Genomic DNA, 24540 nt, shown 5'->3' on the forward strand with positions numbered 1-24540 from the left:
TCATATTCAATCACAAATAAATCAAATTGATAAGAAAACAACGTGTCTTGATAATCAATAACAACAAAAGTCATTCAACAAGAGCATCAAAAGGAGAAATTGTGAGTAATATTTTATCTTTATATAAAGACATTCTCGCTAAATCAATTTTTCAAATTTAAAGCAAAGTTTTCGAAAGATTATTTTTTTATTTTTTTTTCAAAATGGCTCCTCGATTTTTATTAAATTTCGCAAGGTTTTATAATAGTAATTTTGATCGTAGACCTATACCTACTTTAATAATTACAAATGGTGTTTTAAATACAATTGCTGATGCATTGGTAAGTTTATTTATAATTTCCCAAATTGTCATTTTCATGAATTGTCTATGGATAAAATTATAAACTAATAGAATTTTTTAATTCCCAAAATATTATAAAGGCACAAACTTCAACTATGCTAGTAAATCCTTCTTTACTCTTTTACCTTTTTTAAGAATTTTTGCTAAATTCTAATTTTACTTGATTTTTTTTTATAAAAGTTACATACTCCTACACCAAGTTCACCTACTCCTTCATATGATCCTGAACGTACTTTACGTTTCGCAATATATGGTATGGCAATGGGACCTTTAATAGGTAGATGGATGAGAGTTTTAGAAAGATCTATACCAGTCAAAATTGGTACACAAGGTGCAGGATTAGGTTTAGCTAAGAGAGTAGCTGCTGATCAATTAATAATGTATGTTTATAATTTTATTCGTTTTACCCCGATAATAATTACTGATTATCTTTTAAATTTGAAATTTAGGGCTCCATTCGGTGTAAGTTTTATTTAAAAAGTGATTGAAGAGTGTAAACTAAACAAAAATAATAATTGATATTCCTTTTAATACGTTTAGCTCACATTATTCATAACTTCAATGGGTATAATGGAAGGAAGAGATTGGCAAGGTATTTCAGATAAATTTTCTGATGTGAGTTTTAATAAAAGAATATGATGAAAACAGAAGAGAAGAAAAAAACTTTTACTGATGAAATAATTTTTCAATTTCCTATTTTCACATAGATGTATATGCGTAAGCCTCAAATCTTTTTTCTAACCTTGTGTGTCATTAAAATCCAACTGAAACAATGAATCATTATCATAGCCGCATTAATAGCAAATTGGAAAGTATGGCCTTTAATACAAACTATAAATTTTAAATTAATGCCTATTCAATATCGTGTTCCATTTCAATCAACTTGCGGTATAGCTTGGACATTATATTTATCATTATTGAATGCAAAGTGAGTATCAATTATTTCATGTGTATTACGAGTAATTGAAGGTTGAATTGATGAAAACATTAGGGATGACGCAAGTGAGAAGTCTTGAAATATGTTGTATTTATAGATCAGAAGGCATATTAGTGGATGCCAGTGTCATAGTGGATGAAGGATGAAGGGTGATAGAGATAGTAATTATTATAATGGTGGATTCGATGAGGAGAACAAGTTGCAACTTCGTTAGACAGGCTTTTATCAATCTGAATTATTATAATCTTATCTCCAATAGACAGTCAAGAATAATGCCATCGTATTAATTATTCAATCTTATCTCATGTACTATACCATATTTAACCTATTGCAGCTTATGCAATACTCTTTCACTTTTTGATGAATTGTTCATGTTAAATCAGGTCGGGATATCATCGATAGAATCGACAAATGGTCATTGTGTCTCATAACAGAACAGACCAATGTCGTGATTAGCTTGTACGAATAGTGATCCTTTTGATTGAGTTCAATGAATTCCGTATATATGCACAGGTATTCATGCTTTTTACCAACTCATCTCTTTTATTTTTAACTTTCTATCTTTATCTTGAAGAAGGATTGTTTCACTAATGCTCTTTCACCGCCCCCGTTGATAACTATTGTCATCATTGAGCGAAGTTAATCAGCTATCGGTCAAGTGACCCTCAGGTTGAAACATAACACACCTTTCTACTTTCTTAAAGCTCTTCTATTGGCGGAATGATCTATCCGATTCTCATGACTGTTAAAAAAAACACAATTAGCTTTGAAACCTCGACGAAGGGAGGGACTCTTTATATCGATGAAAGAAATAAAAAGTATGGATCTCACTCACTAGCATTGATCAAATCCCCTTTCTCAGCTTTCAGAGCTTCTCTAGCTTTTTCCTCGGTACATCCAGTTTGAGCTACAACAAGGTTTACATCTTCATCTGAAATTTTAGCATCACCTGTTTCTTCAGTTGAAGCTGATTTTTCAGCAGGTTTATCAGAATCTTCGAGAGCTGGTGCTCTGTGCGTGAGTTATTGATGTCGAGATAATGATCATGGTTTTAGTAGGAAATTAAGTTGAAAAAGATTTAATCAGTAATCAATAATAACTCAATCTTGAGAAAATTGAAAACAGGTAATCTATGATTTGATTTACTCACTCATCATCACCAATTAAATCTTCAAGAGATTGAGGAACACCTTCTTTAAAACCACCTTGTGCGTGAGCTTTTTGAGCAGCTTGTGAAGAAGCAGCTAATTGAGCTTGTGCTTGTAATTGAGCAGCAGAAGTTGGATCTTCTAATTTTGCTTCACCAAAAATTATATAACAATCTGATCCAGGTGCTTTATAAACTTCAGGTTGTGCAACAACCATTAAAACACCTTTTGGTCTTCTTAAAGTTACTCTTTGAATTCCATTTACTTTTTTTAATCCTAATCCTTCTAAAGCTTTTCTAGCTTTTCTTTCAGGTCTTGATTGAATATCGACTTGAGTAGTCTCATCATCATTAATTGTAAGATTTTCAATTGACATTTTGGCTTAGCTTAAAAAATTGATGATATAAATAGAAACTCAAAGAAAGATAAGATGATTATAATAATATGAGTTGATAGAATGATGAAAGGGGTTTTGACATTATTGTGGGTAGGCGGGGCAACTCTTAGTTACTAGTTAATGGCGTGAAACAATCAAAAACCAATGTGGCAGTTTGAATCAAATGAATAATGACGTGGAATTAAGAATGTTATCACGGTTATCTTTCAGACCTAAGCTAAGTGGGCTAATTAAGTAGACTTCGGCCTCACGGCTGTTAAAAGGTGAGTCATCCCCTTGATTTATTTAAGATTAGTTCGGGTTTACGCGACACGGTAACCGCACCACATAATAATAATGGTGTTCATAATCATATCATCGTAAGATTTAGCCGTCATTTTTATGCAATACATCGCTATGAGTGTGAAATTGTCAAGACGTATGAATGAATATGATGATTATGATGTATTTCATGACCGAGACATGTTTGATCTTGGTCTTTTGAATTTTGAGCTTTTCTTTATACAACTCGACCGAGGGTTATAATTTCTATTCTCTATTTGATCTTTGTTTGCCAAGTATTAATTGTAACTTGATAAGAACGACGTAGACCTTGTTTACTGGAATCGTCAAATCGAACTTAGTTATTTATTTCTCTTCATTATATATATCCTTATCTTTTATTATAAAAATAGAAATCAACCCTTACATCCCTTACATCATACATACAAACGAATTTCATCTAATAAATAAAATAAATATTTATTGATTTATCATGTCATCTTTCTTCAGTAGATCAAATAAATCAGCTTCTTCATCTTCTTCTTCATTAGCTAAACAATCTAAAGAAAATGCTACAAGTGAAATATTTACTGAACCATCTTCAGAAAGTAGCGTTAAGAAAAAATGGGAATATGATGAAATTCAATTAAAACAAGTTAGTATTAGTTAGCTTTTTTACCCATAATTTCTCTCTCCCATTCAGAGCGAAACTAAAAAAAAATCATTTGCTAAAATTGTGCTGATTTTAATTATTTTTTTTAGATTGAAGATTTAAAAGCTTTTACAAAAACTTTAATTTTACCTTCTACAGATTCTTATCATCCATGGGAATTAAGATTTTTAAATGATCCTGGAACTCATCCAAGATATATGAGAGCAGCTAAATGGAAATTTGATGATGCTAAAAAACGTATTCAAGGTACATTAGAATGGAGAAGAGAATATAAACCTGAATTAATTCAACCTGAAGATGTTGGAATTGAAGCTGAAACAGGTAAAATGTAATTTGATATTTCTCTGTTTTAAGAAATATGTTTGGAAAGAGGAATGACTTTATGATTGAAATTAAATTACGAGCTAATGAAAATACTTTAATATTAGTATTTTAACTGGATTTGATTTTGACTCAAGACCTATTTTATATATGAGACCTGGTCGAGAAAATACAGAAAGAAGTCCAAGACAAATTAGACATTTAATTTATCATCTGTAAGCTCTTCTCAACTCTTACCGTCATTCAATCGAATCATCCCACCTTAAGTTCATTGACTAAAACTGGATATACGTTACAGTGAAAGGGCTATCGATTTTATGCCTCCAGGACAAGAACAAGTAGCCATCATCGTTGATGTGAGTTGCCTTTATCCGGATTCTTATCGCTCTAATAGGGATACGCTATGAAATGCAAAATCAAGTATAAAGCTGATATATGAATTACAACATTTAGTACAAATCAGCTACTTCCCAATCAAACCCATCAATAGCCGTAGCCAGACAGGTATTGAACATTTTGCAAAATCATTATGTTGAACGATTAGGTAGAGGTTTGGTCGTTAACATGCCGTGAGTAAAGGTTTATCTGAACTTTCTGTTCAACCAAGATGGGTTTCATGAATATCAACTGATATCAAGCCTGCAGATGGTGGATTAATGCCTTTTTCACCGGTATCTCACCTTTCTTAGACCCAATCACAAGAGATAAGGTAAGTGATTTCCTTCTTCCAATCATCTGGGTTAATTAACATCTGAATGTTCGTAGATTCGATTCAATCCAAAATTGACGGAACTCGTACCTGCTGTTCAACTAGATTCTGAATTTGGTGGAGAATATGAATTTGATTTCCAGCATGCACCATATTGGAAAACCATTACCGAGTGAGTGCGGGTGTAGTCCTTATTTAAACATCAATTAAGGCAGTTGCAAATAGTATTTGACTGATACTAACACTGACTTTATATTTCAGATTCTGTCATATCGCGCCTGACGGATCAAGAATCAGTAGTTCCGGCGAGAAGATTTATCCACCTTCAGGAAACGGTATAAAAGCTGCTTTAGAAGGATTACATCCAATTAAAGGTGCTGTAGCTACTGGACAAGTTGAAAAAATTGATAATGTAGATAAAGTTATTATCACACCTCCAAGTATTGATAATACACCAACTGAATCACCTGCACCAACTACTCCAGCCATCTCTGATGCTCATGAAAATGCAGTTGTGGAAGATTCATCAAAATCAAATGGAAACGTTAAAGAAGGATCAGATAAGACATTAATTAATGAACAATCAAATGGTACAGTTGATTCAAGTTTGGAAGATGGCATAAAGAGAATCAGTTTAAATAGAGCATTAACTACTGCTCCTGGTGCACCTGAAGGTGAAGCTGTTTTTGATCATCCTCCTACTGAAGGTGAAATTAAAGAAGCTAGGCAAAGTTTAGAAGGAAGGTAAGATTTGTAATTTGAATTTGAATTTAATTATTTAATTAGTGGTAAAGCGGAATTTGTTTGATCATTATTGCGGGCCGTTGGTTAATAGGTATCGAATCTTTTGCAATGGATTTGGATTTGGCGAATTGAATTAATAGGATACAATATTTACAGTAGAATAGTCATATAGTGTAATTAATTTTTTTCAAATGATAATGCAAATGAATATTGATTTATACCATATGTTATCCAATCTCGAATGAGTATGTAGATATTAAATAATAAATGTTTCGATAAATGAGCAAGATTGGTAGAAATATACTACTCTAATTCAAATTGACATTTTATATTTAATCATATTCATAATGTGATTGGTATCAAAATAAGTTCATTAAGTATATTACAAATTACATATAATTCTCAAAATCTCAAACTCTTCTGAGTTTAAATATCTAATCTAGCTTTTAACTGAAGATGAGATTTTCATCTTATGACGCAGCAGCACGTTGTTGGCTATGGAACTATATGAATATCAATGTATCAGTAAAAATTCTTTTATTATTTGATCAAATTCAGAGAATATCAAAATACAATATATCTAATGATTGTATGATTATAAATTATTGTATGAACTTACAATATCTTTTAATTGTGAATTAGCTTCTTCAAATTGTTTTTCAAGATATTTAACCTAATCATAAATCGAAATTTTAACTCAACTTCATTCTTACAATCTTTTTCAAAATTGATTTGCATTCCTTAAAAATCAAATGAAAATGAGCTCAAGATTAATTACTCACTTTTTTATTTAAAATTATTAAATCATCATTTATTTGTTTTTCTTGTATTGTATATTGTGTATCTACTTCTTTTCTATCTTGTTGTATAAACCTATATTCTTTTATTAACACAAATACTGAATAGCTTCTCTATTTTATATTTTCAATCCCCAGAAAAAAAAAAAAAAAGAAAAACTCTCACATTTTACCTACACCTTTATATAAACCTTCATGTTCTTTAGGTATATAATTTAATTCCCTTACAGTTAAAGTTAAAATTTTCTTTTCTTTTTCTTTAGATTGAATTTGAGCTTTAACAAGAGATAATTGTTTTTGTGATAATATAGCCTATTCACAGAATTTTAAAAATTAATATTAAATCATCGAATAAAAGAATTTGTATTACAATATCCTCTTATTAGTAATTTTTATCTTTATTGATTTTCTTCAAATAGAAGAATCGCTTACCTGTTGTTGAATTTGAGTAAGGATCTAAATAAATTATCTTTTAGTAAAGCTTATTTGTTTTTAAGCCTGATTATTGATAATTCGGAGAGTTGTGCTCACCTTCCTCAATGTATCATCAGATAATCCTGACATGATTTTTAATATACTTTCACAGGATTTATCGAAAGGTAATAGTTTATCAAGGATGTATAAATGTTTATTTTCAATTTTCTATAATCTATATAATTAATTATCCTTTCTTTCGCGTCAATTCCAATCTCATTAGCTACGAGTAGGGTGTATCATATTCCGTCGGTAATCTATTTAATCCCGTTAATCTTCGTGCGAGATCCAATTGCCACCCAAAACAAGGAAACTCCAAATTCAAAGTATATTTACAACTCTTGAACTGATATAAGGATTACGATATCTCTATCTGAATATATTCAAGTAGCATAAAAGATGGGAAAAGCCGAAGCTGGGTCTGCTAAAGCAATTGGAAATGCTATCAAGGCGAAAGGCAAGTTGGTTCGCTTACAATATAAGGACGATTTCTTGCCCTCCTGACTCCTACCTTTATATTTCGTTCTGGCGATAGCTTTTCACATGCTCTCGCGGGTTAAGTTGATGTGCGCTAATATTTGCCCATGCTCACAGGTCTTGGTAGACTCAGATGGTACTGTCAAGTATGTGAGAAACAATGTAGGGATGAAAATGGATTTCAAGTGAGTTTTAGATATCTGGAATCGCTTGATATTTACAGGTCAATTATAGGAGCTAACTTGATATGATTATATTTCATTGTTGAACCTTTAGGCTCATTGTAGATCCGAACCTCATATGAGAAAAATTTTATTATTAGGACCAAAAGCAAATTCAGCAATATCAGATTTTTCTAATCAATTTCAATCTGAATTTTTATTGTTACTTCGAACAAGACATCAAACGAATCGAGTAAGAGCGAATGTAGTTTATAATGAATATATTCAAGATAAACATCATGTACATATGAATTCAACACATTGGGTTACTCTTTCTGGTTTTATTGCTACATTAGGTAAAGCAGGTATAGTACATGTTGATGAGGATGAAAAAGGTTTATGGATAACTTGGGTTGATACCCGACCGGAAACATTAGCTAGGCAGGTAAGTCAAATCTTCAACCAAGTGATAAATAGGATTGAGAACGAACATCTTTGATTAAACATTATATTGTTCTGACACATTACTCAACATCACTTAGGCAGCAGCTCAGAAGAAAGAAAGATCAACAATGGATGGTGAAGAGAGAGAACGTAAGATGTTAGCTGAACAAATTGAACGTGCTAAAGCTCAACATACAACTGCTGAAGAATCAAAAGGTTTAGAAAAGAAAGAAGGAGAAAAAATCACTTTAAATTTATTCGGTCCTTCTTCGACAATACCTACAATGAACGAAGTCAAACCTTCTACTACTGAAATTGAAAACTCGTTGAATGGCAACAGTGAAGAACCCAAAAAATCATCATCGTTTGGTACTTTTTCGACACCAGCAAGTAAACCGATAACGATCAATCCTTTAAAAAGACCAGCACCTATGAATATTTTCAAATCTGCCAAGACACCGAAAACTTCTTCTAAGGATGACGAAGAAAGCTTGATTGGTGGTGGGAAGAAATTTATGAGTGAAGCTGAGAGATTAATGAAAGAAGATCAAGCTAGGAAAAATAGACAATCTCAGGGATATAAGGGTATGGGACCGACAAGGGGTGGAAGGTGACCAGAGTTACCAGAAAAAGTGATTGTAGATAGGTGTTCTTGTGCCGGAGGAATGAATCATTCCACGGGTCGCTCGTATAGCAATGTTGTATTACCTTATATGTATTTTATGCATCTGTCTTTAACATACATTAACAAGGCTTTTCATGGTGAGGCCGTGTTTGAGCACGTCACAAAAGGCTCGGCAACGAGTGATAACCGGCAAACAACAGATAAAAGATAACGTTCAAATAACATCGTTATCATCATCGATCGATCATCTTAATATCAGCCTCGATCCGCATTTGGCTTGTCCCTCATTGAGTAATTTGTCTTTGAGTCAGTATCGCTGTGAGATAGACCTGATCCGCGTTAGAAAAGCTAGGATTCCTTAAGAAACGAATCGTACACAATGACAACTCCCCTCTTACCCTCTTCTCTCCCTTTGATTCCCCTAAGATCACCACAAGTACTCTTTCCTCATTTGAGAGCTAGTATACCTCTCTCATCTACTCAATTATCTCTTGTGATTGATGCTGTACAGTCCAATTTAGGTGGTAAAGGTGGAAATGGTGAAAGGGGTATGATAGGTATAGTGCCTGTTGCAGATCATGATCGAAGAGTTGGAAGATGGGGTTGCGGTGAGTCGTATCGCTCATATGCGATCTTTCAAATTCAATTGGAAGAACTCGTCATCTATCGTTTTGGTAACGTCCGAACTGATGATAATACTGAAACCTGTAGCTGCTAGAATCAAGAGTATCCAGAAAAGCTCGGACGAAGATGATTTATATATCCTATTAGTAGAAGGATTGGTGAGTCAATATTATGCTAATTCAGAACTCACTGGAAGGAAGTTGGATCTAATGTAGTTTTCAGACACGCATTCGACTACCTAGATCACTCCCACCAGTCTTATCGATTCTCCCTTCCATCCCAATTCCTACTTCACCTTACTCTCTTGCAATTCCCGCTACTATTCCTTCTTCAACTGATCTATTGCCTCTTGCTCTCAAACTTTTACCGGAACAACTTCATTCAAGGATAAATGCTTTGCCCGCAAGCTTATTAGCCGATATACTAGTAACCATTTTAGGCGTAGACTGGGATTCCAAAGTGGAGTTACTTGGTATTCCTGATATAGAACAACGTTGCGATCGAGTTAGAGAAATCTTACTTGATTTGATGAGTAGTAAAGGTATCCAACCTCCAGAAGGTATTAACAATGAGAAACCTTCCAAATCTAATGCTTTAATAGTTAGATCAAGAGTACCTTTAGGTTTGACATCAAGTAACTCTAAATCCAATACATCATCAAATACAAACCCTTTAGATAAATTACCAGAAGATTTACAACCTCTATTTAAGCTATATCAAAAGCGTTTATCTGAATTATCAAAGACAGCTATAGAAACATTAGATCGAGAATTAAAAAGATTATCTAAGATTCCACCTCAATCTGCTGAATATGGAGTTGCGAAAACTTACATCGAATGGATCCTCGCTTTACCTTTCAAAAAGGTAAGTGAAAATTACGAAATTGATCTCAAAAATGCTAGAGACAAGTTAGATGCGGATCATGAGGGTTTAGATAAAATTAAGAAAAGAGTCATAGAGTATTTGGCTGTTTACAGGTCAGCAGTTCCTCTACTTTTTTTCCATCTCGACCTCATAACTAATGTAGCAAGTGTAGGCTGAAAAGACAGCTTTTCGTGGAATCACAAGAAAAGAGAAAGCTGCAAAATTCATCAAATTTATCAAATGAACAATCTCAATCTACCGAGAAACTCGACAAGGAGGTCGAGAATGACCTTTTAGAGCTCATTCCCTCGTCTGAGAGACAGAGTATCTCAATACCCAACATCCCACAGAATGATAAGAACATAATCGAAAATGATGATGAACCTTCGACAGATGTTTATAGAGATAAGGGTCCTATACTTTTACTTGTTGGTCCGCCCGGTGTGGGTAAGACGTAAGTCTGAGTATAACCGATATTCGCCGTAGGGTCGAACCATAACTTATATGGGAATTGTCAGGTCAATCGCAAAATCGTTGGCCAACTCTCTGGGAAGAAAGTTTCACCGGATATCTCTTGGAGGCGTTAGAGATGAAGCTGAAATCAGGGGACATCGGCGAACGTGAGTTTCAGTTCTTGATGCGTATCAAACTCTTCACCAAGCTGATCGGTTAATTGACTTGCAGATATGTCGGTGCTTTGCCTGGCCTCCTTGTACAAGCTATGCGTAAAGTGGGAGTGTCGAATCCGTTGATTCTGCTTGATGAGCTTGATAAAGGTAAGACTATTATTGTATTACCAGACGCGAGAGAGGATAAGATGTTGGCTAAAAGCAGAACGCACTAGTGGAACATGGTGGATTTCACGGAGATCCGTCTGCTGCATTGCTGGAAGCTTTAGATCCTGCTCAAAACTGGAATTTCCATGATCAGTATGTGTTTTTCTTCACTTTGGGAATGAGATTACCATTGGCGAAGCGCTGCGTGGATCAAAGCGCTGACGTATTCATAGCTACATGGGTGACGTTCCGATAGATCTTTCTCAAGTACTCTTCATCGCAACTGCAAATCAACTAGATTCGATTTCCTGGCCATTATTAGACAGATGCGAAGTCATTGAATGTTCAGGATATATCACTCCTGAGAAATTATCCATCGCAAAGAAATTCCTACTGCCTAAGCAAATCAAGGAATGCGGTCTGAATGACACTCAGATAAAAATGAATGAAGAGGTTCTGGAGAAAGTTATCATAGACTATACCAGAGAAGTGAGCTCATCAGCTTATCAGCTTGTCGACGATAATCAATTCATTGCTGATTATCTTGACTGCTTAGGCTGGGGTGAGGAATCTGGAAAGACAGATCGGCAAGCTTTGTAGAAGTAAAGCTGTGGAATTTTCAATCTCCAGAGAGCCTGTCTCCCCTCAAGACAAACAGGCCTATCAGCCAAATGTAGTAATGGAGGATGTTGAGAGAATTCTGGGTATTTCTCATTATGGTAGAGAAAGACCTGAAACGAATGTTCGACCCGGCGTGATCAAGTTAGTGCAGTTCTTTCGCGGGCTTAATCCCATCGCAGACGCTCATCCATGATTGCTCAGTGGCCTATCATACAATGGTTCAGGCAACGGTGGCCTGCTCATCATTGAGACGTTACTGATTCCTGGAGGCTCAGGTAAATTAGTGACTACGGGTAGATTAGGAGAGGTGTTCAGAGAAAGCATTGAGCTTTGCTTTACATGGGTAAGTCTGTCATTTCGAAGCAGCTTATTATGCTGAGAACGGTTGATACAGGTCAAGTCTCGCTCATTGAGTTTGGGAATCACTACTTCACCCAGTGAAAATCCGTTGAAAGGCTATGACGTACATGTAGGTGACCTTCTCTTTCACTGCTGCTCGTATGTCGGGTAAATAGTTGTGGAGATGGCTTACTGAAGTCATTATATGGTATATTCAGTACCATATACCTGAAGGGGCGATACCGAAAGATGGACCCAGTGCAGGCATCGCAACTGTTCTGGCATTTGTCAGTTTACTCACTGGAAGACCAATTGACGTCGAAATAGCAGTTACTGGTGAAATGTCATTACGAGGCTCTTGGTAAGTCATTCGAAGGTCTTTCCTGGCTCATGTGTGCAAGAGTTCAATAACTTATTCACTTTCGCATAGCTTGAGAATCGGAGGTGTCAAGGAGAAAGTCATTGGAGCTCATCGAGCAGGAGTGAAAAAGTAAGTCATAATTGTATGATTATAGAAAAGAATTCAGGACACCTGAAAGCTCAAGACTAACGATATGTGCGCCAGGATTGTACTTCCCCGAACAAATCGACCTGACGTTATGACGGATGTACCTGAGTTGGTGAGAAATGATATCCAATTCATCTATGTGGATAAAATCGAGCAGGCTATAGAAGAAGTCTGGGGCAAGGACATCTGGGCAGGAGGGGATAAAGACTTTATCAAGGTTGATGCGAGATTGTAAATTCTGATGCTTATTTAGCCATATCATCTGTACATTTCGATCTATGCTTTTTCATTACGCTTTCATGTATTGTAATACGGAAAACAAGCTTTGTGATAATAGGAAAGCGAGTACGGAAGTCGCGAAGTAAAGTACAAGACAAAGTTCACGAGATATACATTTCTGCGGGATAAGTATTAATGTAGAATTTCGGATGTCGTCGGACAGCATTATGACCCATGACTTCATCGACTTCGCTTACCTCACACTGCTTCTCGTTCTTCTATTCATACTTGTTCTGAGGCTATCAGTACAGCACGAACAGATATTTTGAAGTCGAAATACGATGCTGTTTCTCCTTTCACGGTAGTACAGTAACATACTTCGCTGCAATATAGAAAGGTTGTGAGCGCTACCTCTAGGTAATTTTTCTGACCAAAGGGAGACTCGCAATCGGGTCTACTGTCGAGTGTTGACAGTGTAGCTGGAGTTGCCCCCTTTTGATACAGAGCGCTCTCAACGTTCAACAAGGTAGGTGTGTATTGTATTCTATATTTCATATTTGATGCCAGTGTATCAGTATAGACAATATCGCCACTTTGTGTCCAAGGTAGCTCTCAAGTTACTACTGAGGCTTAAGCACAATTAAGATGAATGTATACATGACGAGTAAAATAAAAGCAGAACTGTATTGAAAGACTTTAATATAACATAACTTCACTACTGAATGGTAGACATATGATTCTAGAACGATGTATCTCCGCGCTACCTTATCTATGACGTCCCTAGCGCCGTGATAGCGTATGATGACAAGCTTCAAATATTTCATCACGCATATGTATATATATACTTGAGGAATAGCATATCAAATGACGAATCGAAAAGACAATTGACAAAGTTGACTTGATCGAGAAAGGCTTAGTATGAATACCTAAAGTAGGGATTCTGAATATCTGTTAGATCATTTTCACCACCAATTTTACCTAATCTTTCCATTTCTTCTTCACTTAAACCTGAGGCTTTCGCTTCTCGATCTCTTTTGGCATTGACGAAAATGTAATAAAATCGAAGGATGAAAATTACAATAATGAGCATAAACCTTGAGATTAGGGATAATAGGTGAAACCTCACGGATGTGAAGTAGCCATATCCAACACGATATTCGTCTCCTGGTCTATTGGTATCTGGCATCAATGCCTGAGCGTTAAATAATCCGCATAAAGCTTCTTGATCTGCAATATTTGCATCCAGGTTTATAGGCAATTCAATATCTATATCGCGGTCTTGAATCGCGAAAGGTCGTCCAAATTGAATTGCAATCATTCGGTCAAGTATGTATGCTCCCCACCATACTCTTGGCCTCATACATTAAGCTCTTGGATCACTTTCTCTGATATCCTTTAAACGGATCTTCCTATGCAATCCTAATTCTATTGCTGAACGAATGGCCAATCCTCCGGTATGCCATAGACTAAGTTCCGACGAGGTATGTCTGAAAGTGTATACGATCAGGAGAAGTAGCGCTTGTACAGTTGTTAATGATTGGATAGTCGACAGAGGTGTAAAGTGTCTTAAAGCTGTATCAAAGTACACCTAATCACCAACGATTTATCAACAATTACCAGTATTCCTCTTTAATACCTCTTTGACTCACCTCATGGGAAACTGGAATTATCCCAGGATCATTCTCACATAGTTTAGCTCCAAGACCATATAACATCCACAAAAAAAATGCTCCAAAATGTTCATCAATCGCTCGAGCGATATCATCTTGTTGTTCAATATTGATATCGGATAAAGGCTGTAATGCACATAGATATCTATGTTTGAATTGCCAATTTTGTATACTCAACCAATCTAAAAAACCATATCGTGATTGAATTCGATAATAGACTGTAGATATATAATGCATACCTATATTCTCAGGAGGAGGATCAGGTAAGGGAATATGAGTAGCGGTCGATTGATCATTGTGAAGCGTACTTATCGCTCAAGGTGAATCTCATTTGAGCTTCTCTCGATAGTTTCGCATCTCTCATCAGCTCTTTGGCAATTTCTACAACGACTCTCTTGTCCCGGTAAGCCTGCGAAATCTCAATCAGCTTGACAAAACACTGCTTATATAGTGTTACTTTCCTAGAAAGGGTTGAAATACTAACATTTCTGTTTCCGACTTCGACATCGCTCACAAGCTAAACCCCTACGCTTCCTTGAAGATGCAGTAGAAGACCTACTCTCATTACAGACTGGCGGCTCTCGAGGCATTGTGGTTCTGCGACTCTTGACATCTCAATACTGCCGGCGAATGTTTCAAGCACGATAGCGTTGATTTACGGCCAAGACAATGATAATATGCCGATAAGCGGATAAGGCCGTTCAGTGAAAGCTTATCAGCAAGGTAGCAAGGTTAATTGTTTTGGCATACCACATAGCAGCTGATAGCTTTAAACATGATGATCAATCGCACCATAGCGCAGTATCAATAAAGGGTACGGTTGAGAAGCGAACGATCCATGCATCAATTTGATTGTCACTGAAGCATCCGTGCGCATCAATGTTGTGTCAGGTATCTCAAGAATCACAATCTATCCTCAAGCATGAAGCATGTGAAGACTGTTTTCGCTGACTACCACATAAATCAAGATGAATGCATACACTTCGCTCTCAACACATCAAGCTGCATGCAGCCGGAAAAGGAGATGGAATGCATTAGTAATTAGAGTTGTGCCTGTTCATTTAACGATCCGAACAAGATTCATTTTTGATTACTAGGTAGCGCCTGGACCTCTTTTAATCACAAACCCACGTTTTAGAAGAAAGATATGATTTTACCCTGAATAATGGAGGTATTCGGAAAGTATAAATTAAAGTGTTAAAAGGGCTGCCACGCGTCGCGGTAATCTACTCGTACTGACTATAAAGAAGTATTAGCGTAAAAATGAGACTAGTAGGGTAACACTTTTTCACTGTAACTCATAACACGATAGACAAACCCTGAAATCGTTTCAAACCACCGCCCCATCAGTACATACTAATCCTCATAATTCAACTTTATCTTTTCATCTGGTTTTCACTTTCTTCTTCTTTCCTTCTAGATCCTTTTCTTCTTGTTCTCTTTGCATACCCACTTATTTACTCTCTTTTATAACTCATCATGGCTCCTATCACTGTCAAAAAGATCTGTTGTAGTGAGTGTGATAACCGCCAGATCATCAACACGCCCTATCTGCTGCTCTATCCGTCCTTGTTATGATAACGAGATTACTTTTTGTTGACAACTCTTGTTTTTTCTCGCAGTCGGTGCTGGTTACGTCGGTAAGTCTTCTCTACTCGGGATCTCTGCTACAAATCGCCCTTGCTAATCATCGGTTTTTGCAGGTGGTCCCACTTGTGCGGTCATGTACGCGAGCTTTCTGATAAATTTACGCGTCGAGAACAGGTTGAGCTGACGTGTTTGATGATTCCTACCTGGTTGTAGTGCTGAAAAATGGTGAGTCATTTCTTCCTATCGTCCTGCAGAACGATCAAGTCCACTTCTCCACGTCTTGCACCTATTTTACCATTCCCCTTCCCTCGAACGGTGCTCGCAGCCACGAAAAAACGCGTCTCTTCTCCTTCAAACTCTATTCTTCGTTCCCAGTATCGCATCAGAACTTTCATTACGAACTTTGTCCGACCCGTTAGACTATCGCTGACAACCAACACGTACCTTTCAATAGTCCCAATGTCACTGTCACCATCGTCGATCTTAATCAACAAAGAATCGATGCCTGGAACTCTGACGAACTTCCTATCTACGAACCAGGTCTTGATGCCGTTGTAAAGGGCGCTAGAGGAAAGAACTTGTTCTTCTCCACCGACGTTGACAAGGCTATCGAGGAGGCTGAGTGAGTTATTTTAGCAGAATACATCGAACATGTCACTCAGATGAAGAGCTGACGCCATCGGCGATCAGCCTTATCTTCGTTTCCGTCAACACCCCAACCAAGAAATCTGGTATCGGAGCTGGTTTCGCTGCCGACTTGAAGTGAGTCTATTTCTCGAATCCAGTAGATTTCGCCAACTCATAGCATATACCCCACAGATTCTTGCAACTTGCTACCCGACGAATTGCCGAGGTCGCCAAGTCTTCCAAGATTGTCGTTGAGAAATCCACTGTCCCATGTAGAACGGCCGAGTAAGTTGGTTGCATGTGTATGTCTTAGCCGATCAGCTGACGCTTCGTAGCGCTATGCGAACCATCCTTGAGGCCAACTCCAAGCCCGGATGTCACTTCGATATCCTCTCCAACCCTGGTATGTCTCTTCTCCGTTACATGAGAATGCTTTTGCTGATGACCCGTATCAGAGTTCTTGGCTGAGGGTACCGCCATTGATGACCTTCACGCTCCTGATAGAGTTTTGATTGGTTCTCTTCAAACCAAACAAGGTCTTGATGCTTGTGAAGCTCTTGCCAACGTATACGCCAACTGGGTACCCCGAGAGCGAATCCTCACAGTCGGTCTTTGGTCTTCCGAACTTTCCAAATTGGCTGCCAACGCCATGTTGGCTCAAAGAATTTCTTCCGTCAACGCTCTTTCCGCTATCTGTGAAGCTACCGGTGCAAACATCGATGAAGTCGCTTTCGCTGTTGGTAAGGACACCAGAATGGGTGCTAAGTTCTTGAAGGCTTCTGTCGTAAGTCGACATGCTTCCCCTCTAGCTACAGATCACTGCTGACAAGAACTCGGGAACAGGGCTTCGGTGGTTCTTGTTTCCAAAAAGATATCCTCAACTTGGTTTACCTTTCTGAATCCCTTCACTTGCCTGAAGTTGCCAAATACTGGAGAGCCGTTGTTGAGATGAACGAATACCAAAAATCTAGATTCGCCAACAAGGTCGTTGACACTTTGTTCAACACCATCACCGGAAAGAAAATCGCTATTCTTGGTTGGGCCTTCAAGAAAGACACTGGTGATACCCGAGAATCTCCCGCAATCACTCTTGCCAACCACTTCTTGACTGAGAAGGCCAGAATCAACATTTACGACCCTCAAGTGAGCGCCGACCAAATTTGGCTCGATTTGACTGAGTGAGTATTATTGACGTTGCGTCGGCCGACAGCTCACAGGCGATGTAAGCTGACGTCGCTGGATGTACAGCTACGGAGATGTTCCTGCTGAGCCCATCAAACCCCACGTCACTATCTCCCAATCAGTCGAAGAGGCTTGTCACAACGCTGAAGCTATCGTTATCTGTACCGAGTGGGACGAGTTCAAGACCCTTGATTGGCAAAAGATCTACGACAACTGTCCTCGACCAGCATTTGTCTTTGACGGTCGACTCATTCTCGACCGAAAAGCCCTTACCGAAATCGGTTTCAAGGTTACCTCAATCGGTACCGGTGATAGATTATAAGCTTTTGATTTCACAGCAGCCGGTCAACATCACGAAGGCGGATCGAGCGGGTCTTATCAGATATCGGGCTGGTCGTGTACATACCATTTTTTTAGATTAATACTCTTGACATATTATGCCTTCAAACATACAACCAATTTCTCTCATTTTGATATTTTTGGTATTTTCATCTTCTTTATATATAGATTTCTTCGAACAAACTCATCATCATATGAACACATTGCGAATAGAGTTTTGTCTTGCAGGCTGCACATATGACTGCATATGAATGAAAGACGCAACGGACACAGTTGTATGTTACAGAGACGAGACGGTTGGTCCCGATGAGATCAAACCTTAACGCGTTGGTGGAGGTTGTTTATCTTTATTTCCGTCCAGCTGATAAGACAGACTATGAACGGATAATCTGCAATTCATGCTCTCGACGTCAATCATATTTGTCACTGTCATGATACAAACCTGAAGGAGCCTATTCCTTCTACAATTCAATCCATTCGAATCTTCTACTGATTGGACCATCTGGCCCGCAGTCATAATGGAAATTTCAACAATTTCTTTAGACACATTTTTACGCGATTCAAAATCGAGCAAAGGTATATCCGAAGCTCAAAAAGCAGCTGAAAGTCTGATCTCAACTGGAGCATTGATAATTCAAGATTCAAGAATAAGTAAAGAATCAAATGATAAATTCTTAGATCTATTTGAAGATTATTTCAATCAAGATCAAGATATTTTAAAATTTGATGAAAGACCTGAAGTTGGATTTCAAGTTGTATGTTAACCTTTTTTGCTTTCTCTGCTGATTAACTCTGATGTCATATATATATATGGTATCGTACCAAGTTCAAAGATGTTTCGAGTGTATTGAACCTGATCGATGTTTCCTTAATTCACAGGGTGTAACTTTGGAAAATACTGAAAAACCTAAATGCGCTTCTGATGAAAATTGTCAGAATATTATATCTCTTTTAGAAGAAAATGAAAGACCTATAGATTTAGGTAATCATGGAGCAGATCCAAAATGCAGGTAAGTCTTTATTCAATATTCCTTCTCTCTTCATATTCACCATTTCTGAGATGATTGACCGAGAACTTTCTTTACTTTTCCTTTCGAATATATATAGGTTTTTCCACCGAATGTCAGAAAAAACTCCTTATGAATCGAATTTTCCAGTATTGGAAGCTCCAAATGTGATACCGTCTAAATTCCAAAATACGTGGGAAGACGGTGTTAATGAATGGGGAGGATCATTGAAGCAGGCGTAAGTACATACCTATTCCATTTAATATCTTTGTGTTACTTTGTGATTGACTTTCTCAAGCTTGGTAAAAAGCTGATGGAGCTATGGTTATAATTAGAGTTGAGGGTGTAGCTCAGATGGTAGCTGTTGGTCTTGGTTTAGATGAGAATACCTTTACTGATGCTGGGCAATATGGGTGAGTGTCTCCTTGGCTTTATTGCAATTGTCATTGCCTACGTTCGCTGATCTGAGCAATTCATTATAACAGGTCACACCTTCTAGCACCGACAGCAACGGATTTAGTAAAGTATGGAAAACTCAACACGTCAGTATTCTTACCAAAATCTTCCATCTATCGCGCTCAAACCAAAACATATATAGTATTTACGCAGGGTTTCATACAGACTTAAATTTTTTAACTATACATGGTCAATCGCGATATCCAGGATGTGGGTAGTCTTTTGCCCTACTGTGATCAAGTTGATCCGTTGCATTGAAAATGGTTCACTATTCTAAGAGATGCGATATTCTGGCTGATCAAAGACAACAGTACATATATGGGCTAGGAATTCGGGGAAAAAAATTCAAGTCAAAATACCGCCTGGGTGTTTACTGGTACAAGCAGGAAAGCAGATTGAATGGATTACAGGAGGTCTAATAAAAGGTGAGATAGTAGGTTAAATTCGCTGGATATTTTGACGCTGAACGTCATTTTATCTAGCTGGTTATCACGAAGTGGTTTGTACACAAGCTACTTTGGATGTAAGCTTTTATGAATCTTTAGAAAGGCGTTCAAATTTCAAGCTGATGAAACCCTTGGCTGAAACAGACAATTGCTAAACGTAAAGTCGAATTTCCAGAAAGACCTCTGATCCGAATCTCATCAACTTTCGTAAGTCCATTTATGATCATCTACCGTTGGCCACATGAGAGTCCCAGAGCTACATCGTATCTACTGGATCAGCTAATGCTCCTGCGGTTTTGAATGCAGTTTTGGCATTTGAGTCACGATTTCAGACTGACACCTATACCTGACCTGAAAAATGAAGCAGAAAGTCGCTTTGGTCAGCAAGAAGACTACGGTGAGATGTTAGTAGGAGACCAAGTAAGAAGGTACGTATGCCAATCAAGGGCTCCTCAGCTTGGGCCGCAGCTTTTGATATATTACGAGGTCAAATCATAATGCTGATGACTTGTGACCAGGGAACTGGGCTTGATAGCATTGATGAAGCCTTCTTGATCGATCGGCGAATCGCAAGGTCCTTGATGCGCCAAAACAATATCAGAAGCGTACGACCAACTCAAAAATGGACTGTCTCATATCACCGGTTGAAACGTACTAAATTCGTCAAATTTGAATGGAACTATCGGGAGTTTTACTCTGTAACGTACTAAAATATTCTCCGCCAATCATTCAAATATAGATACCGGCTTTTCGATCATTAATCAGTTTCAAATGAACGACCGAGCGAGCATTCAAAATATTTCAAGCATAAACTTGATTATGTCAAAAAGTATGTATGTAGTTGTGTGTATGTCAAAGCAATTGTACTTTAATCGTACTGATACTGCCTAGCGATTGCAAATAACAACAAGAAATGAGGTACACTAACGCCATCAAACGTTAATGTCTTGTTTGGCGGTTGAAAATAACACCACTCTTCATATAACACATTGAGAATTTCGTTAACGTCTTGAGAATCGATGTTGACGGAAGTCTGGATATAGTTGCTTTGGAAATTAACCATGCTAGGGCTGTTAGGCAAATGATCATCGACATGTGCATCAGACTCTGATGACATGAAGTATACTGATTTGACATGCTTATCTATCTTAGCCTTACATGTTGTCGTGTAGAATAAGCATCATACCCGCGATCGACTTCTCTTTTTCAAGTAGCTGCTTAAAGCCATAGACAATCCACGATGCCTACACCACCTTCATCATCATCATCTTCTTCAAGTAAGAAACTACCTTCTTCATCACCATCTTCCGCAAGATTACGCAGAATAGCTCCTTCTCCAGTAAAGATACTTAAATCTTCTAAATCTATCGCTATTGCTCACGCTAAAAAGAATCAAGACAGTAATAACAGTAAAAAGGCAAAAAGTTTTATAAATTCACCTTTATTTGAATTTGAACCTTTAGAATTAATAATATTATCTTCACCTGATACTCAAATTCGAACTTTATTTGAAGTTTTAGAAGATTCTAAGAGAAATTCAAATTCTTATTCTTCTTATCATTCAAATAATAATAATAATAATAAAAGTTCTTCCAAAAAATTAGATTTTATTCCATTAATTTTTGATATTAAAGGTGAATATGGTAAATTAGCTTATGAAAATAAATTAAAAAGTTTAGAATTAGATTTACCTATTGATTGTGATTTTGAAGATGATCAAAATATTGAAGTCATCTCACCAATTTTCAATAATAAAAAATCTAAAAATTTCAAAAGAAGATCAGGTTTAACTTTATTATCACCTAAAAAATATTTAAATCAATTTGATATACCTTCACCTGTACTTATTAATTTTAAAGAAGATATATTTAATGACTCAATCTTCAAGAAATCTAATGATACTCTTGAAAATCAAAGTTCAGTTGGAATAAAAGAATTTCTTGATCATGAAATTGAAAAACCTAGATTAGATAGAGAAGATAGTATTCAAACTTTTAATACTTTTGGCATTAATAGAAATAATCAATTTAATTCGAATTCAATTTTATTAGGTAATGATAATTATGAAGATGATTGTTCAATTTTAGATAATTGGAGTTTTACTCTTTCAGCTTATGAAGAAGAATTAAATCCAAGCTTTACCACTGGTTCACCTTCACTTTATAGAAAAGATAGTTTTTTCGCTTTCAATGGAAATGTTAAAACCAATTCAACACTTGGTGAAGATGTTTACGATTCGAATTCTAGTATATATAAAGAAATTCCGAAGGATATAGTAATCGAAACTAATATCTCGTCGGATGATTCAAGCTTCATACCGCCGTTGCCATCTTATAACGACAATGTATTATCGGTCAAAAGCCTAGAAGTGAATTGGGCAAATGTCAGAAAAAGTCAATATGAAACGAATGCTCCGTTATCTGACATAGTCATAATTCCTAATACTTTCCCTACTGTAAACCAAAATCTATCCATATCCAATAATATCACCCAAGATACACCAACACCCACAATCAAGAATCCAAAATCGATAAGATCAAGATCAAGAATAATATCCACTGAAAAGAAAATACATTATGTACCTCTAACTCAGAGTGAACAAGCCAATTCAAGTTTGAATGGAAATGTTGATATCGATTCAATTGAAAATGCATTGAAAACTGTAGATAAAGAAATGACAATTCAACTTTGGGTAGATCAAGAAGGATGTAGAGAAGTTAGATCAACTTTGAAATATATAAAATCAATTAAACCTTGTATATTTAGAGAAAGAGAAGAAAAATCATTAAAAGAAGCTACAGAATGGTGTGAATCTCCTACAAGACCTGAAAGTTTTCAACAAACTGGATGTTGGGAATTTGGTATGAATCCAAAAGAAAGAGATAAATGGTCATTTCATCATGCTGTATGTTTTTTTATTTATTACAAGAATTGATTGTATCGTATACTTATTTTTTAAAACAATTTTAGGCTTTAGAAGGATTACCAGTTTTAAGAAGATTAACAATTAATAACGATGATAAATTCGATTTTCTTTCAAGAAGTGCAACTTTACAAATTAAAGAACCAGGTGTTTATAGTGTATGTGGACAAGAAGAAAGAGGTAAATCAGAATGGAAATTTGAATATCTCGTTCAAAATAAAATATCAATAAATTCTGGTGAACAAATTTTGAATGAACGTGTGGGTATTTTCATATTTTTCAATTTTTCTAAAAATAAGAATCAGAATGATGACTGATTTTTGATAAAATTCAATTTCAATTTTCAATGTTTCAGATAATTATACCTCTTGGTTTATACGTTTCACCAAACTTTTTCAATCCTGAAAGAGCTCTCAAAACTAGTTTATTGAATTTATTTAAGAAAACTCTAACCTCCAATATAATGAGTGAGAAAGTTAAACCTCCTCATATTGGTAAACCTCCTATGAAGAACAATTCTAATATCGAAATTGATCAACATATTGATAACCCTGATCATGATTGTCTATCTGATAAAAAGGATATAGGAAACATTGGAAGGAAAAGATCTCAAACTCAAATTGAATCATCTATTATAAATCACGAATCACATTCTAGATCTGTTAGTAAAACGATAGGAGCAATCGCTAAAGCAGTAGTTGGAAAAAGTAATTCTTCTACCGCTCATACTCCAACACAACCACAACATCAAGATAATCTTCATACTTCTACTACTCCAAAAATTGTAAGACCTAGTTCAGCAGGATTACATAAATTCGGTACTAAAGCGCCTAGTTTCGGAAGATCAACAATTGGATCAAGATCGAAAACACCAATAACAAGTACTTTTACTATAGATTCAACTATACCTTCTGAAGAAAGTGGAGATAAGAAAAAAGGAATACAAATCAATTCAAATAGAAAGAGATCTACAAGTTTATTTTCAAGATCTAGACCTTTTACCCCTCCTACAAATATAACTCAACTTCATCCTGTACCTCAATTAACCACAAAACATTCTTCCTTCAATTCAAGTTCAGTTTCTTCTCCTTCTACTGAACCTCGTCTGAATATAGGTACAAGTATAAATTCAACATCTAGATCAAGTATATTAGGTGTACCTACTATTAACAATCAAACTTCCATTTCACTTCCTCTTCAACCTCATTCTCATACAAAATCAACAAATAAAATGGATAATTCAAATTCAAATTCGATAGATAGATCAAATGTATATCAATCATCCTCAAATACAAATACGATATTCCTTCAACCTAATTTTTCAACACCTAATGGAATTTATAATCCACCAAATTCAAATTTATCTAATTCAAGTTTAATTTCTAATAAAACTGGATCATCTTCAATTATTTCACCATTAAATACACCTTTATTATCAAGATCATCAAGTATAACTTATCGTTCTAAACCTATTATTCATACTCAGCAGCAAACGAATGAAGAAGAAAGAGATACTATAAGTATAGGTAAAATTGGTACATTCGGATTTGTAAAGAGGGGAATAAAGAAACGACCTTCAACTGCTGAGCCTAGATTAGGAATCAAGTGAACATATAATACATAATGGCTTTGATTGATCACATCATATGCTATCACGATGCATAATGTTTTGTTGTCTCAATCTCACGTTATGCTTACAACTATTTACAACTGTTCAACTCTGAGGGACCTCATTAAACCTGCATCGGACCTGACGACGCTACCATTATGATCGGCCCTAATAGGTATTTTGTACATCAGCTCGTTGCACTTATAATCTCGTATTGGCGCATTACACTACG

At 36.3% G+C, this 24540-nt stretch overlaps 12 protein-coding genes across 12 annotated transcripts; 7 read left to right on the top strand and 5 right to left on the bottom strand.

The window, feature by feature from the left end:
- Positions 1-203: 203 nt before the first annotated feature.
- I206_107825 (uncharacterized protein) lies at positions 204-1356 on the top strand (the record flags this gene model as incomplete). The annotated part of the gene is made up of 8 exons (XM_070203601.1): positions 204-320; positions 421-441; positions 521-720; positions 790-802; positions 881-955; positions 1048-1057; positions 1130-1268; positions 1332-1356. 8 exons carry the CDS (start codon positions 204-206, stop codon positions 1354-1356), a joined length of 600 nt encoding a protein of 199 aa, XP_070059702.1.
- Positions 1357-2104: 748 nt separating this feature from the next.
- On the bottom strand, positions 2105-2801 carry I206_107826 (uncharacterized protein; the record flags this gene model as incomplete). Its single annotated transcript, XM_019157870.1, has 2 exons — positions 2105-2288; positions 2428-2801. 2 exons carry the CDS (start codon positions 2799-2801, stop codon positions 2105-2107), a joined length of 558 nt encoding a protein of 185 aa, XP_019009510.1.
- A 775-nt stretch (positions 2802-3576) lies between these two features.
- Positions 3577-5534, top strand: I206_107827 (uncharacterized protein; the record flags this gene model as incomplete). The annotated part of the gene is made up of 8 exons (XM_019157871.1): positions 3577-3738; positions 3846-4084; positions 4185-4292; positions 4376-4433; positions 4531-4646; positions 4723-4786; positions 4843-4958; positions 5048-5534. The coding sequence occupies 8 exons, from the start codon at positions 3577-3579 to the stop codon at positions 5532-5534; spliced, it is 1350 nt and encodes a 449-aa protein (XP_019009511.1).
- Positions 5535-6000: 466 nt separating this feature from the next.
- I206_107828 (uncharacterized protein) lies at positions 6001-6891 on the bottom strand (the record flags this gene model as incomplete). The annotated part of the gene is made up of 6 exons (XM_019157872.1): positions 6001-6033; positions 6150-6203; positions 6313-6403; positions 6494-6639; positions 6760-6783; positions 6859-6891. The coding sequence occupies 6 exons, from the start codon at positions 6889-6891 to the stop codon at positions 6001-6003; spliced, it is 381 nt and encodes a 126-aa protein (XP_019009512.1).
- Positions 6892-7200: 309 nt separating this feature from the next.
- I206_107829 (uncharacterized protein) lies at positions 7201-8497 on the top strand (the record flags this gene model as incomplete). The annotated part of the gene is made up of 4 exons (XM_070203602.1): positions 7201-7258; positions 7396-7463; positions 7555-7884; positions 7982-8497. 4 exons carry the CDS (start codon positions 7201-7203, stop codon positions 8495-8497), a joined length of 972 nt encoding a protein of 323 aa, XP_070059703.1.
- A 390-nt stretch (positions 8498-8887) lies between these two features.
- Positions 8888-12475, top strand: I206_107830 (ATP-dependent protease La; the record flags this gene model as incomplete). Its single annotated transcript, XM_019157874.1, has 14 exons — positions 8888-9116; positions 9220-9290; positions 9355-10109; positions 10169-10450; positions 10515-10616; positions 10681-10772; positions 10841-10925; positions 11006-11261; positions 11329-11534; positions 11595-11736; positions 11788-11862; positions 11951-12093; positions 12163-12222; positions 12298-12475. The coding sequence occupies 14 exons, from the start codon at positions 8888-8890 to the stop codon at positions 12473-12475; spliced, it is 2676 nt and encodes an 891-aa protein (XP_019009514.1).
- An 897-nt stretch (positions 12476-13372) lies between these two features.
- I206_107831 (uncharacterized protein) lies at positions 13373-13777 on the bottom strand (the record flags this gene model as incomplete). Its single annotated transcript, XM_019157875.1, has 1 exon — positions 13373-13777. The coding sequence occupies one exon, from the start codon at positions 13775-13777 to the stop codon at positions 13373-13375; it is 405 nt and encodes a 134-aa protein (XP_019009515.1).
- Positions 13778-13822: 45 nt separating this feature from the next.
- I206_107832 (uncharacterized protein) lies at positions 13823-14366 on the bottom strand (the record flags this gene model as incomplete). The annotated part of the gene is made up of 2 exons (XM_019157876.2): positions 13823-14047; positions 14109-14366. The coding sequence occupies 2 exons, from the start codon at positions 14364-14366 to the stop codon at positions 13823-13825; spliced, it is 483 nt and encodes a 160-aa protein (XP_019009516.2).
- A 71-nt stretch (positions 14367-14437) lies between these two features.
- Positions 14438-14719, bottom strand: I206_107833 (uncharacterized protein; the record flags this gene model as incomplete). Its single annotated transcript, XM_070203603.1, has 2 exons — positions 14438-14538; positions 14614-14719. The coding sequence occupies 2 exons, from the start codon at positions 14717-14719 to the stop codon at positions 14438-14440; spliced, it is 207 nt and encodes a 68-aa protein (XP_070059704.1).
- An 889-nt stretch (positions 14720-15608) lies between these two features.
- Positions 15609-17850, top strand: I206_107834 (uncharacterized protein; the record flags this gene model as incomplete). The annotated part of the gene is made up of 10 exons (XM_070203604.1): positions 15609-15642; positions 15752-15769; positions 15833-15854; positions 16174-16341; positions 16410-16481; positions 16539-16631; positions 16682-16749; positions 16802-17130; positions 17190-17524; positions 17595-17850. 10 exons carry the CDS (start codon positions 15609-15611, stop codon positions 17848-17850), a joined length of 1395 nt encoding a protein of 464 aa, XP_070059705.1.
- A 535-nt stretch (positions 17851-18385) lies between these two features.
- Positions 18386-20331, top strand: I206_107835 (uncharacterized protein; the record flags this gene model as incomplete). Its single annotated transcript, XM_019157878.1, has 11 exons — positions 18386-18622; positions 18747-18877; positions 18975-19112; positions 19210-19287; positions 19360-19416; positions 19473-19540; positions 19642-19755; positions 19813-19853; positions 19921-19983; positions 20083-20204; positions 20295-20331. 11 exons carry the CDS (start codon positions 18386-18388, stop codon positions 20329-20331), a joined length of 1086 nt encoding a protein of 361 aa, XP_019009518.1.
- A 685-nt stretch (positions 20332-21016) lies between these two features.
- On the top strand, positions 21017-24308 carry I206_107836 (uncharacterized protein; the record flags this gene model as incomplete). Its single annotated transcript, XM_019157879.1, has 3 exons — positions 21017-22681; positions 22747-22959; positions 23055-24308. 3 exons carry the CDS (start codon positions 21017-21019, stop codon positions 24306-24308), a joined length of 3132 nt encoding a protein of 1043 aa, XP_019009519.1.
- Between the last annotated feature and the right edge of the window lie 232 nt (positions 24309-24540).

This window comes from Kwoniella pini, chromosome 11, assembly GCF_000512605.2.
Source record: "Kwoniella pini CBS 10737 chromosome 11, complete sequence".
NCBI lineage: Eukaryota > Fungi > Basidiomycota > Tremellomycetes > Tremellales > Cryptococcaceae > Kwoniella > Kwoniella pini.